Genomic DNA, 14,826 nt, shown 5'->3' with positions numbered 1-14,826 from the left:
GTGGGGATCCAGGGAGAGGATCAGGAGTTCTGATACTGGGATACTGGAGGAGGGGCCAGGAGGTGCACGTCCCATAAAAGGGCAGTAGGAACTGGCCCTTCCCGTGAGAAGCAAGGCCATGCTGTGCCTTGGGGGTAACACTAGGGTCAGGCTTGGGGTCAGCATTGGCGTGATCATGGGGTCAGGGTTGGCATTGGGGTTAGCGTAGGGTCAGGGTGAGGTTGGTAAGGTTAGTATAGGGTTGGGTTGGGGTTAGTGTTGGGGTTATTGTAGAGTCAGGTTGGGGGCTAGGATGGGGAGGCAGGGAGCTCACGTTGTTAGGTCCCAGACATACCCTGGGGCCCCTTCCCTGGGGCTGAGCTGGACCTGCGTGGTTCAGTGTTGTTTCTGACCCTCTAAGCAATAGGGAAGGCAGGACATTCTCGCCGCTTTATGGAGAACAAACCGAGTCCTAAAAAGATGTAAGACAGGAATGGACCAGGATGTGAACCCTGGCTGTGTCCTGTGACAGCAGGTTACCCTGGTATGGAGGCAGCAAGGGTGCCCAGGGCCTGTGGAATGAAGATTAAAGGTTTTGGAGGCCATCTACAGCTGCTCCAAGCGAGCATGGCTATTTTCACTTGGTTTCTGTGAAATGACAGGTTCACAGCTTCCATTTTTCATGAGGCTTGAATTATTGATCTGCTTCTGATATTTAATAACTCCTAGACCTCCCTCCAGAAGCTGAGCCTTTCTTACCATTAACTGGCTTGAGACCTTTGTCCGTCACTGGCAGGGCCCCCTTGGGGACTGGCCCTGGGCAGCCAGCAAGCCATCCAGGTGGAGAAAACACAGACAGGAGGGCTGGGACCGAGGGTGGCAGAGGCTGTCCCCTGGGCCCACTTATTGGGCCGGTTGGGTCCTCAGGCCCCGTGGACCCTCAGATGCCCGTGGAAGCTGTCCCTGAGCAAGCTGCAGGGGCCTTGGCAGGAAGGCTTGCTGTGGCCTCTGTGAGGCAGGCTGTGGTTTTGTTTTCCTTTTGTTTTGAACTTACAATTGAACACAAAAACAAAAGTGCACAGGTTGCGAGCACACACGAGCTGGTGAGTTCTCACAAACAAAATAGCGTGTGGGTGCCTGGGTGGCTCAGTGAGTTAAGTGCCCAACTTTTGATCCCAGCTCAGGGCATGATTTCACGGTTGGGGAGTTCGAGTCCCACTTCGGTCTGGTCTGCTAGGCGATAGTGCAGTGCTGCGCGGAACATGCTTGGGATTTTGTCTCCCTCCCTGCCCCTCCATCGCTCCCCCGCGCCAGCGCGCGCTCCCTCTCTCAAAATAAATAACTTAAAAAAAATAATTTTAATAAACAACAACAACAACAACAACAACAACACAGGGAGCAACAGCACTGGAAACAGAAGGGCAACCCAACCCCACAAAGCTTGCTGGGGCAGCCCCACCCGCCGTCCTCAAGTCTGCGGCTTTCCCTGCAGAAGGGCCCTATAGGCGCGACGCGGGATTGGGAGGGGGAGGGGGGGTCGTGCGTCCCCAAGTCCCCGGTCCCCTGGACAACCCGGGCCCCCTCCCCTGCAGCTCTGGGCCCTCCCCCACGCCCTCCTCGTGCAGCCCCGGCTCCCTCTCCTTCTCCAGTACAGTCTCGCCCCCGCCTGAGCAGCTCCCAGCCCGGGCCTTTGGAGGCAGCCAGTAGCTCGCGTCCTGCCTCCCCTGGGCCCAGCTGGGGAGCCTCAGCCCCTGCGGCCTCCCCCAACCCTCGCCATCGGCCCCGCCCTCCTGGCGAAGTCGGCGGATCCTCTCCGGGAGTCGGGTGGGCGGGAGGTCCCATCGGCGCCTGCGCGTGGGGCGGGCGAAAAGAGCCCGGAACCCTGCTTCCTGCCTCGCGTTTCCCTCCGGTGGGGTCGGAGCGCTGCAGTGGGCGCGCCAGCACCGCGGCCGTCGGACTCGGGTCACTATGGCAACGCGGCGGGGCCGGAGGCTGCGGCGGACGGTCGTTCCGGGTGAGCCGCGGCCTTGGGCGCCTCGCGTGGGAGGTGCGCTCGTTGCCGCTTTTCGGGTCACGTTTAACGGGTCTGGCTGGAAGCCCCCGAGATTTGGTGGTCCTGGCGGACCCGGGCCGCGGGGCCCCGCACTCTGGGCCGGGGCGGGGGCAGGTCCGCGGGGTCCTGGGCTCGGCCGGGCGCCCCGGGGGTGGGAGTGGGGGGCAGGTCCGCGGGGTCCCGCGCCCCGAGCCGTGCGGTTCCCCCGCAGACCCGCCGCGCCTCGCGGGTTTCGGGCCCTTCGGGTCCCCACAGCGACCCCGGGTGGGCCGTGCAGGTGGGGACGCCGCAGCCGTGCGCCAGCCCTGCGGGGGGTGAGGATGGGCTCAAACCAGGCCGCCTGGCCCAGAGATTTCCCGCCCACCCCCCACCCCCCGCCATTATTTGAGACTTGCACAAAAGTTGCACAAGTAGTACAAAGACTACCCCGCACGTTTTGCAGAGATTCCCCCAAATGTTACGTCTCCTCTTGCGGGCAGGTCGGGGCAGGTCTCGTGGCGCACCCAGGGAATTAGCAGCGCTCCTCCAGAAGCAGGGTTCTTGCAGACTCCGCACATACGGCTCCATGACTTTACTCTCGAGGATTCCGGTCCTTACTCTTCTGCAGTCTGGAGCGATCCCTGAGTCTTCCTGTCACTTTTTAGGAGCCACCTGTTTTGTGGAATGCTCCTTAATTTGGGTTTGTCTTAAGTTTCCTCGTGATTAATTTCAAGGTGCATTTTTTAATTTTACTTTTATTTATTTTTAAAGTTTATTTATTTATTTTGAGAGAGATGGAGGGGGGGGGAGAGAGAGAGAGAGAGAGAGAGAGAGAGAGAATGAGAGAATTTCAAGCAGGCTCCAGGCTCCGAGCTGTCAGCACAGCGCCCGATTTTTAAGTAATCGCTGCACCCAGCAAGGAGCTCGAACTGACCCCCCACCCCCTGAGATCAAGAGTCACAGTTCTTCCGACTGAGCCAGCAACGTGCTCCAGGTTATGCATTTGTTATAAGAAAGCCTCAACAGCGAAGGTGTGCACTTCCGGTGCGTCGTATCAGGAGGCAGGTGATGCTGCTCTGTCCATTAGTGGTGGCACTTTGGTTAAATGGCTTAGGTGGTGTCTCCTTTATAAAGTTACTATTTTTTCGTTTGTAAGTAATAAACACCTTGTGGGGAGGTAATTTGAGGCTATATAAATAACTTGTTTCTAACCATACTTTCTACTATTACAAACGGGTGTTTTCTGAAACTATTATTAATCATATTTACCAAATGAAGATTTTTTTTTATTTCCATTATTCTTTCTACATATTAAAGGAGGCACCTGGCATGGGGCTTGAACTCACAATCCTGAGATTGAGAGTCGCAGGCCGTACTGACTGAGCCAGCCAGGTGCCCCAAGAACCTTCGCTTCTCGCCATTTTTCTATGCATTTATGTTGGTATACGTGTTTTTACTTTGTGTCTCCCCCACCCCCCACCATTGGTTATAATCCACTGCTATAATTTATTTTGTTGCTGATTTTTCAGATTTGAGCTTTAGGAGGCTTTTCAGGTTGGCTTCCGTGTCCTTTCAGCATGTCCCCTAACATTTTTGAGCCCTTATTTTCTGGCACCACCAGATGCACCAGGTTCATGTTGTGTTTCCTTGACCTGGCCTGTGTCAGTCATTTCTCTAAGGAGCTCTGCTTCCTTTTAGTTCCTTCCTTCTTTTCTTTTCTTTTCTTTTCCTTTCTTTTCTTTTCTTTTCTTTTCTTTTCTTTTCTTTCTTAAGATATTTTATTTTATTTTTAAAAAATTTTTTAACGTTTTATTTATTTTTGAGACAGAGAGAGACAGAGCATGAACGGGGGAGGGGCAGAGAGAGAGGGAGACACAGAATGTGAAGCAGGCTCCAGGCTCTGAGCCATCAGCCCAGAGCCCGACGCGGGGCTTGAACTCACGGACTGCGAGGTCGTGACCTGAGCTGAAGTCGGACGCTTAACCGACTGAGCCACCCAGGCGCCCCAAGATATTTTATTATTTTCAAGTCAGCTCTACATCCAACCTGAGGCTCGAACCTGTAACCCCAAGATCAAGAGTTGCAAGCTCCACTGAGTGAGTCAGCCAGGCGTCCCCCCCCCCCCCACTTTTAGTTTCCAAGGAGGTGTTTAGAAACCAAGATCAGGTTGTAGGTATGCTTTATTGCTACTGGAGGGTCGTTGCCTTTTGGGTTTCTCAGTGGGTGGAGCTAGGAAACCTATATTTATTCACACCAGACACATCTGTATCTATTTCTGAGTGTATAGATCTGTGTGTATGTTAAAGGCTGTGAGTTTATATTGATATCTCCAATTCCAATTAATTATCCCAAGGTTCATTCTACATTTCTTTTCCTCTCTAAATCTGGTTCCTATTGTCCTCAATGTATTTACTTATCTGCTCAATCCTAGACCACATATGAAGTAATTTCAGAATTTCTAGTCCATATTTCTGTTAAAAACAAACCTATTAGAGGATAATATTTGCATACAGTTGTTTTGTTTTTATCCTTACAATATATAAAGTTTTTTATGAAGTTATTTTAGTGTATTTTTTAAAATTTTTAAATATTTTTTTCAATTTATTTTTGGGAGGGAGGGGGAGAGAGAGAGAGAGAGAGAGAGAGAGAGACAGAGTGTGAGTGGGGGACGGGCAGAGATAATTTGAAGTAGGCTCCAGTCTCTGAGCTATCAGCATAGAGCCCGATGTGGGACTCGAACTCACGAACCTCGAGGTCATGACCTGAACCGAAGTCAGGCGCTTAACCCACTGAGCCACTCAGGAACCCCAGGGCATTTTTTTTTTCTAATTTTTTTTTAATGTTTATTTTTGAGAGACAGAGACAGAGTGCAAGTGGGGGAGGGGCAGAGGGAGACACAGAATCCGAAGTAAGCTCCAGGCCCTGAGCTGTCAGCACAGAGCCCAATGTGGGGCTTGAATTCCCGGACCGTGAGATCATGACCTGAGCTGAAGCTGGATGCTTAACCAACTGAGCCACTCAGGTGCCCTGTTTTTTTCTTTTTTTTAATGTTTTATTTGAGAGAGTGCACATGTGCACGAGCAGAGGGAGGGGTAGCGAAAGAGGGAGAGAGAATCCCATGCTGGCTCCACACTGTCAGCGTGGAGCCCAACACGGAGCTCTGTCTCAAACCGTGAGATCATGACCTGAGCCGAAATCAAGAGTCAGTTGCCTAACTGACTGAGCCACCTGGGCGCCCCGTGTTTTTTGTTTTGTATCGTTTGCATTTATATTAATCATTTGTGATGAGGTTAGATTCAGTTGTTTCTGTTTGTATTTCATTATGTTTTTTTTTTTTTTAATGTTTATTTATTTTTGAGACAGACACAGAGTGTGAGTAGGAGAGGGACACAGAGAATCTGAAGCAAGCTCCAGGCTCTGACCTGTCAGCACAGAGCCTGACACGGGGCTCGAACCCAGGAACTGTGGGATCATGACCTGAGCCGAAGTCTGACGCCCAAGTGACTGAGCCACCCAGGTGCCCCTGTATTTCATTATGATTTTAAGCTTTGGTATGTAAACCATGTGATTCTCAAAGTCAGCAGCTCTTGGGGCACCTGGCTGGCTCCATTGGTGGAGGCAAAGTGGCTCTTGATCTCAGGGTTGTGAGTTCAAGCCCCATGTTGGGTGTAGGTTACTTAAATAAATAAAGAAAAAAGGTCAGCAGCTCTTAGCCAGAAGATGATTCGGTTTCCCTTTACTTTATTATTTTATTTTTCATTTACTCCGTGTTTGTTTTTGTTTGTTTTGGCAAAGGGATTTGGCAGGTGTAAATGCACATAGAAAAGTGCCGCACACCCCTCACTCCCCACAAGGGCCACTGGTGGAACTCAGACCTACCCGTGGCTCGTCGCTCCTGTTTCAGAGTTTACAAATGGTTGTGGGTGCTGTTTGGCAGTCAGTGAAGGGTGGGAAAACGGACTCGTGGTCACAGATGTGTGATTTTCATCCATCCCCTAGATATCCTTGAAGATTGCGGGTGCTGAGTGTAGCTCAGGTGGCCCATTCTCGGGGGGCTGGCGTTGAGCCCCCGTGTTGCGTGTAGAACAGATGAGCCATCATCTCTGGACTTGCCTTCGAGCACCACAAAAGGTGGTTTGTAAATTAAGCTCACTAAGTATACTTCCAGCAAGATGACATTGCTTGGTGAGGTAGGTCTGAATTCTTCTGCGTTAGGGACTTATCTTACCAGTAGCCGAGTCCAAAGCCGAATGCATCCATCCCGAGCCACAGTCCTTTAGGGGAAGGAGGTAAAGAGAAACCCCCGCTTTGGATGGCTCTCTGCTCGGCCAGTGTGCGTGAACAGCCTGTTCATAAGCGTCTAGTGACCGACTTTTAGCCTTTACAAATGGCCCCTTTGTGTAAATTGTAGAGTCTGTAACTGCTTGTGTTTTAATGAGGTTACACAATGCTTTTCCAATTAGTAATTATCAAATGTTTATTGTAAAAGAAATTGCTTCAAAGTTTTGGTCAGCCTCAGAGGGCGATTAATTCTAATTAATCCTAATCCTGTGTGTGGATTGGGTAACCCCCTGGTTTATCTCCGACGTGTTCTACTCTATCTGGCGGTCTAGGCGAGGGGGAGGGTCTTTGTGGATCAGGAGCATCTTGTCACACTCCTTGCATCTAGTCACTGTGGGGGAGGTGGGGACACCCCCAGGGCAAGGGGAGCCCCCTGCAGAGCCCACTGCGCTTGGACAGCTCTTTATCTGCCCGCTGCCTCTTTGTGGTTCATTGGGACTCACCCTCTGTCTTGAACTCCTTCCTCTCAACCGGGGAGCCGGCCGTCAAGCAGACTTGGCACGGACCGCATCTGCAGCTCGGCCGGTCTTTGGCTCTGTCCTAGTTTGTGAGGAGCTGAGGATCTCACTGGAAGCCTCTCCCTCCCTGTGCTGAGTGTGGAAGGCCAAGCCCCAGGTGTCGCCCCCCGGCCTCCGACCCGGCTGGCCCGTGTGGTCAGGGTCGTCCGCGGCAGAGCACTGGTGGGGCTCCGGCAAGTGAGTCCCAAACTGCTCCACGCTCCTCGCAGCCCTGTCTTAACACTGGGGCACATTCAGAGGAACTGATGACTGAGGTCGACTTCCAGATGGGGCTTGCGTCTGTGTGGGACCAACAGGTTTTCTGTGGGTGGGAAACGAGGGCTTTCGCGAGGGGCTGTTTCCATCTTCCTAACACCCGGGGGTCTGCAGGTGCTTTTGTACCACATCTGCCTGAGATAAACGGGTTAGAAAGCTCCGTGTCTTACAAATGAGAAGATCGAAGCGATGACGTGACCTGGCGCGCCCCTGCTCCACCCCCGGCCGACCCCACAGGCCCTCCTAGAACACCGTGGATGCCGCAAGCAAAGCCACCTTAACTGTGGGTCTCTCCCTTCTGTGGAGATTTCTTTCTGCCGTTTCCCCAGAAGTTTCACTGGTTCCCCCTGAAAACTGGGTGCTTGTTGGGGACATCTGCTGGCTGACAGGCAGATTGCGTCCAGGCTCTGAAGCCGTGATGTTTAAAGCCCATCAATGTCAGCCTCGGGGCTTTTAGGGTTATCCTGTGGTGAGATTTACAGGGCGGCAGGGCGCAGGCTGTCCTGTGATGGGGTAAGGAGGAAAGGGGCACCTGGACCGGTGTCGGGTTGCTTGTGGGTCCTGAGTGCCATAGAATCTGGCCTGCACGGTAGAAGCTGGTCTCTCTAGGGAGGGAGCCGCGATGGGCAGCAAGGGCCAGGCCCTGTCCCCTCATTCTTCGTTTACTATGCCGAACAGGTTGAACTTTACCTTGCAGGTGGCCAGAGCCACGGGCGTGGTATCGTGTGGTCAGCTGTCTGTATTACAAGAGTAACTCCTGTGGGTGGCTGTGCAACCAGCGCATTTAAGAGGCAGACCTGGTGGCGGGGCCTGTGACACAGGACAGGGCGCTGAGGAGCAGTCTCCAGAAGCAGGGAGGCCCGTTGACCTCGCAGACCGTGGTGTGTTATCTGTGAAGGACCATAGTGGTGACTCATGGGCACTTGGGGAGACAGTCTGAGTCATCACGGTAGCAGGGGCGTTGTTTACTGGTGTGTGTTTGCTTGAATCCTGATCCTGTCCCTGTGAGTGGGCGCAGTCATGTGGGTGGCCTATGTGTCGGTTTTTGTTGACAAGACTGCCGGACTCCAGAGCTCCTGGGCCCCACACTGGCCCCTCGCCCATACAGCTCCCCTGCTAGTTGGGGTGTGTGTGTGTGTGTGCGTGTGTGTGTGTGTGTGTGTGTGTGTGTGTGTGTGTTGGGTGTTGGGTGTTTTGGGCAGCCAGTAGATAGACAGCGTGGACGAACCCCTAACCGTGGAGGTCGCCAGTTCCACACCAGGGCTCTCCCTGGGCTTTGTGGCTGGCCTGCCGTAACCCCGGTTTCCCCGTGGTCCTGGGAGCCCTCTAGCCAGCACAGGGACCATGACCTGGCCGGGACGTGCAAGCCTCATAGAGGCCACGCAGAACCCCTTCCTGCTTTTCCCTCGTGGGCTTCCCTGGCCTCTGTGCAGAGTCGCCCCATGTCCTCAGCCGCTCTCATCTTGCCCCAGGCTGACAGACAGACCATCGGTGCAGTGACCTTACTGTCTGTCTCCAGTAGGTAAAACAGTCCCTGGCACCTACTGAGTGCTAAACAGATACTTTTTAAATGAGTAAATGGATGAATTTAAGAAAGGGAACTGTGTCTGGTGGAATTTTATATTACCAGCCTCAGTTTTTCTGGTTACACAGTTGTAGCACCTGAAATATAATCGGAGGGGTTTGCTCCTGAATGAAATGAACCGTTGTCATCACCTTCTGTGTGCTGGGGCTTGGGGCTCAGAACCCAGTCCGAGGTGCCCTCTGCACATCCTAGCTGTCTGCTTGGGGAAGGTGCTTGGCCACTGACTGAACTTGAAGCCAGTGGCTTCCTTTATTACTGAATGAAACACTTTTAAAAGTGAGTCTATAGTTTTTCTGTGATTCATTTATACATCCATTAACACATCTGAAGGGTGAGGGCCGGTGATCGGAGGAGCGTGGGGTGCTTGGGTGTTTGGGATTGAGAGAAACCATGACCAGGGCGGCCAGGGCAGGCCAGGTGCTTCAGCAGACAGGGGGCCGTTCCCTGTGGTGGAGCCACCTGGGGGTCTGACCCCACCCGGCACATGGCAGCAGGTGCTGGGCTCCAGGGCCTGACGTGTCCCAGCCCTGAGAGAACAGGACTATGTGGAACGGGAAGCCCTGGGCAGTTAGCCTTTTTCCTTCCACTTACAGGATCCCTTTGGCACCCTTGAGCGAGTGGAGCAGAGGGGCCAGTCCAGGGGTCTTGCAGCGAGAGCCCTGGATGGTGGCCAAGGTGCGTGGGGAGGAGAGGAAGCGGGAAGTCAAGGCTAATCCCACGTGTTTAGCTTGGGCAGCTGGATAGAGGGGTGCCTTGGAAGGAGCCAAGGAAACTGGGGGGCAGGAGCCTGGGGTGGCGCTCGGGTGGCAGGCAGGTGCTGGATGGGTGTGTCGCAGCCGAGGGCAGGTTGAAGCCCGCTTACTGGGTGAGGCCCGGAGGCTAGCAGGAATGGGGCTGCGGAGGTCTGGAGCAGGGCAGCGCCCTCGACTGCCCCTGGCGATCATGCCCCTGCCTCCCAGGCCTCCCTTCCGCTCCGGGAGCTCGGCCTGCGTGCGTGCGGGGCCTTTTCCTCCACCAAGCATCCTCTGCGGTTGAACTGGGTTCCGAGTGACTGCCTGGGGTTAGCACGGACCCCACAGGTTAGGTTCAGGGCTCCGTCCCGCAAGACCGACCCCGCCCGGACGCCTCTACATCAGAGGACCCCTCGACGACCCCTCTTCGGGTTCAGCTTGCTAGAGCAGCTCACAGAGCTCAGGAACGTTCTTTGTAGCTCCCCAGCATATTCTAAAGGGTATGACTCAGGGACAGCCAGATGGAACGGGTGCAACAGTTGAAGTGTCTGGGAGGCAGACCTTCCATGCCGTCTCAGGGCACCTCTGTGTGCTCCCCGACCCCTTCGCCGAGGGTTTCTGTGGAGGTCGTCACACAGACGTGACTGATTGAGCCGTGGGCCATGGGTGATGGGTCGGCCTCCAGCCCCTGTCCTCCTGCTGGAAGGGAAGTTGGGGGGTGGGATGGAAAGTCCCAGCCCCGCAGCCCCCAGGTGGGCTCCCCCGGCAGCCGGCTCCAGAGTCCCCTCATAAGCCCAGGGGCGGAGAAACAGAAGATACCCTTTCACCTGGGATCGTTTCAGGACCTGGGCACAAAAACTAAGCTAACAGCAGCTGCCCCCGTAGCTCCCGTCGCTCGGCGTGGTGAGGGTCTTCGGGGGTGTGTGCCAGGAACCGCGAATGAAGCCAACACGTATTCCTTACTACGCGGCGTATCGCTGGGCCCCGCTGTCTCCACAGCCCTGTGCGGGCCCTCCGGACTCAGCTGCTCCTCCCTCTTGCAGAGTCGCCCCAAGACTGGCTGGGCTGGGACTGGGCCCTGAGGGTTAGGGGCTACCAGGGCCTGTCACACGATGCTGAGAACAGTGTCCCCTCCACAGAGCAGGCCTGCGGGCCAGACCCAGCCTGCGCCGTCCGTGCTCTGAGCTGCGGGGTTGGCGCAGAGCCTGTGCCCCACGGAGCCCTCGACACCCGCTGCCCTCTGTGGGAGGGGCTGGCCAGCGCCGTCCTGCACGTCTCACCGCTCTTGTAGGAGGACCTTCGTAAGGGAGTCATTCAGGTCTGGTGTCGGTGCCGAGAAGATACTGGCTTCGCCTGGGAAATCGCCTTGCTTTTTCCTTACCAGACTCGTGGGCCCCGTGCTCGAGCCTGTTCTTGGTACTTTGTCCTCCGTCGTCTGAGACGCGCTGGTTGCGTGGCCTCTGTTGCCCGGTTTTGATGGTTGTCACGTTGTTTTCCCCTCTCCCTTTCTGTGTCCTAAGCACTGTTCTGTGAGCTCAGCTGACCTGTGCTCAAAACCCGGCCGAGTGTCTCTACTGTTGGCTGGGGTGGCTTCCTGTGAAAGGCACGTTATTTCTGGGGTCCTGACAGCATCTGGGGATTTTCCAATACCGGCCAGGACCATCTTGACAGTTTCTCTTTTACTTTTTCTTTCCTTCCTTCCTTCCTTCCTTCCTTCCTTCCTTCCTTCCTTCCTCCCACTTGTAGCCAGAATTACTGTCAAACTCCACTCATTAGGCCAGAGACCCGTGTGGTGGTAGCAGAAGACGTGCCCCTCAGGCAGCGTGCTACCAATGCTTGTGAATTTATTGGGTTTTTTTTCATTCTATTACCAAAATGTTATAGTAACGGATTGGGTATATGGATAATTTTTTGTTGGTGGTTTTTCTTAGTAACTTCAGGAGTGAAGTGAACTTCATGCCCCCAAAAGTAGTATTGCTGATTTAGCGTTGCTGACCAGAGAGCGGTAGCTTACGTAAGAATTCTAGAGTTACCGTAAAGAAAACAAAAAGCAGTAAGTAGCCCCTTCAGTTCTCCTGTTTCTGAGTTTGTCGGTGTTTCCTATATGCTGACCAGGGTCGACCGGTGTTGATGCTGTGGGGACCACTTCAGGCGTGGCTGCACTGTAACCTCCGTGACCCCCTTTCCGAGTGTCACCTCAGGCCTCTGAAGTCCCGCCCACTGTCCCTCTCCCCCAGTCCGACTGAGCCACCCAGGCACCCCCATTTTAGATTCTTTGGGATGACAGTGGTACTCAAATGTCACTTCTGGATGCCTGCCTGGAATGCTCCCGGCCCTTCTGGAAAGGTGTTGTCAGAGAAGGGCTGCTGTCTGTCCCCAGGGTGACAGTGGCCCTTGGGCCCAGCCTGCCTACCCTCTGGGCTCGCTGTGAGGCCTCCGGCCTGTTCCTGTAGGTCAAGGCCCGGAGCACCACGTGGTTTTACACGTGGGGATCCACCCCTTCTGTGCCAGGTGATGCGCCCTCAGCGGTCTGTGTGGCCTCGGGCTCACCTGGTGAGGGACAGCCCTTGCCCACACCTCCCACGCAGCCCCGCGGCCCGTCCTTGGCAGAGACGGAGGAGCGAGAGGTCTTAGACACTTAGAGCAGTTTGACGAAGGAGCTTTATGCTGTGGACTCTGAATGTTAAAGACTCGGACTTGTGTGTTATATGCCTTTGTTTTTCCACCTTATTTTCCTCCGGCGCTTTCTTTTTATTGTGTTTCAGAGAAGCGCCACTCCGCGACGGATTGGAGATAAGAGAGCAGAGGAAGCTGCTCGAGTGCGGCGGGGGGAGCGCCCCCCGAGCGGAGCCGTGTGCGCGACGGGCGGGCCGCTGGCTCTCGGAAGCTTCTGGGCTCCAGTCCTCGCTCAGCTCCTTCGCTGCCTCGTTTTCTCATCTGCAAAGTGGGAGAGCGCTTCGCGAGCCTGTTCAAAGGACCTGGCTCTCGTCGGTGAGCGGCCGGTCCTCGTCTTCCCTTCCTCGGTGGTCCTCCTAGACATCCTGCCCCGCTCCCTCTGCTGCAGGGTGAGGGTAGGGTAGAAAGGGCCCTTCGGAAGGTACGTGTGACCACACAGCTGCTCACTGGCCCCGAGCGTCCTCCCTCTTGGCGACAGCGATGCCACAGATGGGGTTCTGAGGGGGGGCGCGGCGGAAGGACGGCCAGAGCCCCTGACTCTGCGCTCCCCTCCCCCACCACAGCTGCCCCGATGATGCTGCCGCCGCCCTCGGAGCAGGCCCTGGGCCAGCTGCTGGCTCGCAAGGAGGAGGAGTGGAGGGCGCTGCGGGCCCACCGCTGCCAGCTGCAGGAGGCCGCGCTGCAGGACGCGCACAGCCAGCTGCACGAGGCGCAGGGGGCGCTGCGGCGCCTGCGGGAGGACTTCGTCTACAACCTGCAGGTGCTGGACGAGCGGGACCGCGAGCTGGAGCGCTACGACACCGCCTTCGCCCAGGCCCGGGCCCGGGAGGAGGCGCGGCAGGCGGAGGTGAGCGAGCTGAGGGTGGAGGCGGCCCGGCTGAGGCGGGCGCTGGCCAGCGAGGCCCGGCGGCTGGACGACCTGCAGCGGCGACACCGGCTGAACTTGGAGGAGCACCGGCTGGAGCTGGAGCGCGCGCACAGGTGAGGCGGCCCCGCCCCGCGGCGCGGGGGACGAACGGGACACTGCTTGAAACGCTGGCCGTTTTCTCCACGGATGACGAATCTGTGTCATTTCAATAAAAGCTGTTCCAGTTCGTGACTGTTAATGATGCAAAATATGTTTCAATCCCCAAACTCCGTGAGCTCGCTTGAGACAGGCTGACCAGGAACCCAGCTCGGGTCAGAGGGTCCCGTTGGCTGGGCCCCCCGGGAGGCCGCTCACTGTCACACGCTTGTCACGGCTGCTCCCCGGCTCCCCAGCGGGAAGACAGATACGACCGGCTTCATTTAAAAATCTGGTGTCCTTCCCCCGATTTCAGCGTGTACGTTCGTGATGTCATGTTAACACTTGGGTGTGCGCTCCCTGGTGTGCGCGTGTGCGTGCACGTGTGCGTGTACACGCGAGAGTGTGTTGTGTGTGCGCAGAGCGGTGGGCCGCATCCTGCAGGTTCTCTTGTCACTGAATGGGGTCCTAAATAGCGGTTTGTTTTTTTAGGTTTGTTTATCTTGAGAGAGAGAATACACACGAGTGTGCGAGTAGGGGAGGGGCAGAAGGAGAGAGGGAGACAGAATCCGAAGAATCCGAAGCAGGCTCCAGGCTCTGGGCTGTCAGCGCAAAGCCCAACGTGGGGCTGGAACTCACAAACCGCGAGATCGTGACCTGAGCCAAAGTCGGAGCTTAACCCACTGAGCCCCCCAGGTGGCCCCTGAATAGTTTCTCATGTTGTTACGTACGTGCTTAAAGCACTTGTTAAAAAATCGCAACGGTAAGGATATTCTTGTCACGACCATGACTTGTACCGTGAGGTGAAGATGGTCCGGTGAAAAGGAAAAGCTGCCGGAGGGGTCCGTTGTGTTCCCTCCAGGAGAGCTCGCTTTTACGCCCACAAAGTCGTGTCCCGCACACGCTGCCCACAACCTGCCCGTGGCGGTTTCCCGTCTATCCGGGAAGCTATTCTTCGTGTCATGCGCTGAGCTCTGCCACATCTTTTCAGATGGCTCCCTGGCCCTCTTAGTGGATTCTGGGCCTGTTCGTTCCGGGCTCCGTGGCAGGTTGGGCGTGAGGGGAGGAGACCTCCCTCAGTTGGGTGCGGGCCCACGTCGGCTCACAAGCCTCTGGCCCGCAGGCTCTGTGACAACAGCCTCCTGTAACAACACACAGGCACAGTTTCCAGGGTCCCGAGAGGGAAGCCTGGAAGCCCGGAAGCCCGAGGTGTTCGTGGCCCTCTGCTGATTCTCCCAGCTCCGACGCAGCGTGTGAGGAAGCCCGCCGTCTGTTCAGGCGGCGTGGTGCGTGATGTTCGCACCCCACGCCACCTCACTGGGGGGCCAGGGAACAGAGATGCAGAGTTCGGCCAAGGTCAGCGTCCCCCGGAGCCGGGGAGGGGCCCCGTAACCTGCACCTGCAGGATGGATGTTGGCATTCTGGCTGTTCTCCAACTTCACCGTTAAAAATTACACCGTGATGTCCCTGTAGCATGAGTGGCAGGTGCTTTTAACGTTGTGACATGTGGGCCAGCTTGCCCTCCGTGGACACGCTGATTTTCAAGCATCCTTCTTGGAGTGCCGTACGTTTTATTATTTTTTTAATGTTTATTTATTTATTTTGTGAGAGAGACACATGGGAGGGGCAGAGAAAGAGGGAGAGACAGAGAATCGCAAGCAGGCTCCCCGCTGTCAGCGCAGAGCCCAGTGTGGGGCTCGGTCCCA

At 55.7% G+C, this 14,826-nt stretch overlaps 1 protein-coding gene across 12 annotated transcripts in view; it reads left to right on the top strand.

The window, feature by feature from the left end:
- Positions 1–1,835: 1,835 nt before the first annotated feature.
- The window catches only part of CCDC57 (coiled-coil domain containing 57), a 102,649-nt gene continuing 89,658 nt past the window's right edge, over positions 1,836–14,826 (top strand). For 4 of the 12 annotated variants that reach the window (XM_023244368.2, XM_045044961.1, XR_006589767.1 and 1 more), the window contains exons 1-3: positions 1,875–2,026; positions 12,207–12,432; positions 12,681–13,098. In XM_023244368.2, the coding sequence (XP_023100136.2) occupies positions 12,689–13,098 (410 nt within the window). In that variant the 5' untranslated portion in view covers positions 1,875–2,026; positions 12,207–12,432; positions 12,681–12,688. Of the gene's footprint in view, positions 2,027–12,206; positions 12,539–12,680; positions 13,099–14,826 lie in introns of those variants that run through there. The other 8 variants (XM_045044962.1, XR_006589771.1, XR_006589770.1 and 5 more) reach the window with 5 other exon arrangements.

This window comes from Felis catus, chromosome E1, assembly GCF_018350175.1.
Source record: "Felis catus isolate Fca126 chromosome E1, F.catus_Fca126_mat1.0, whole genome shotgun sequence".
Lineage (NCBI taxonomy): Eukaryota > Metazoa > Chordata > Mammalia > Carnivora > Felidae > Felis > Felis catus.
Note: the sequence above shows the minus strand (reverse complement) of the source record. Positions and strands in the feature narration are given on the sequence as shown.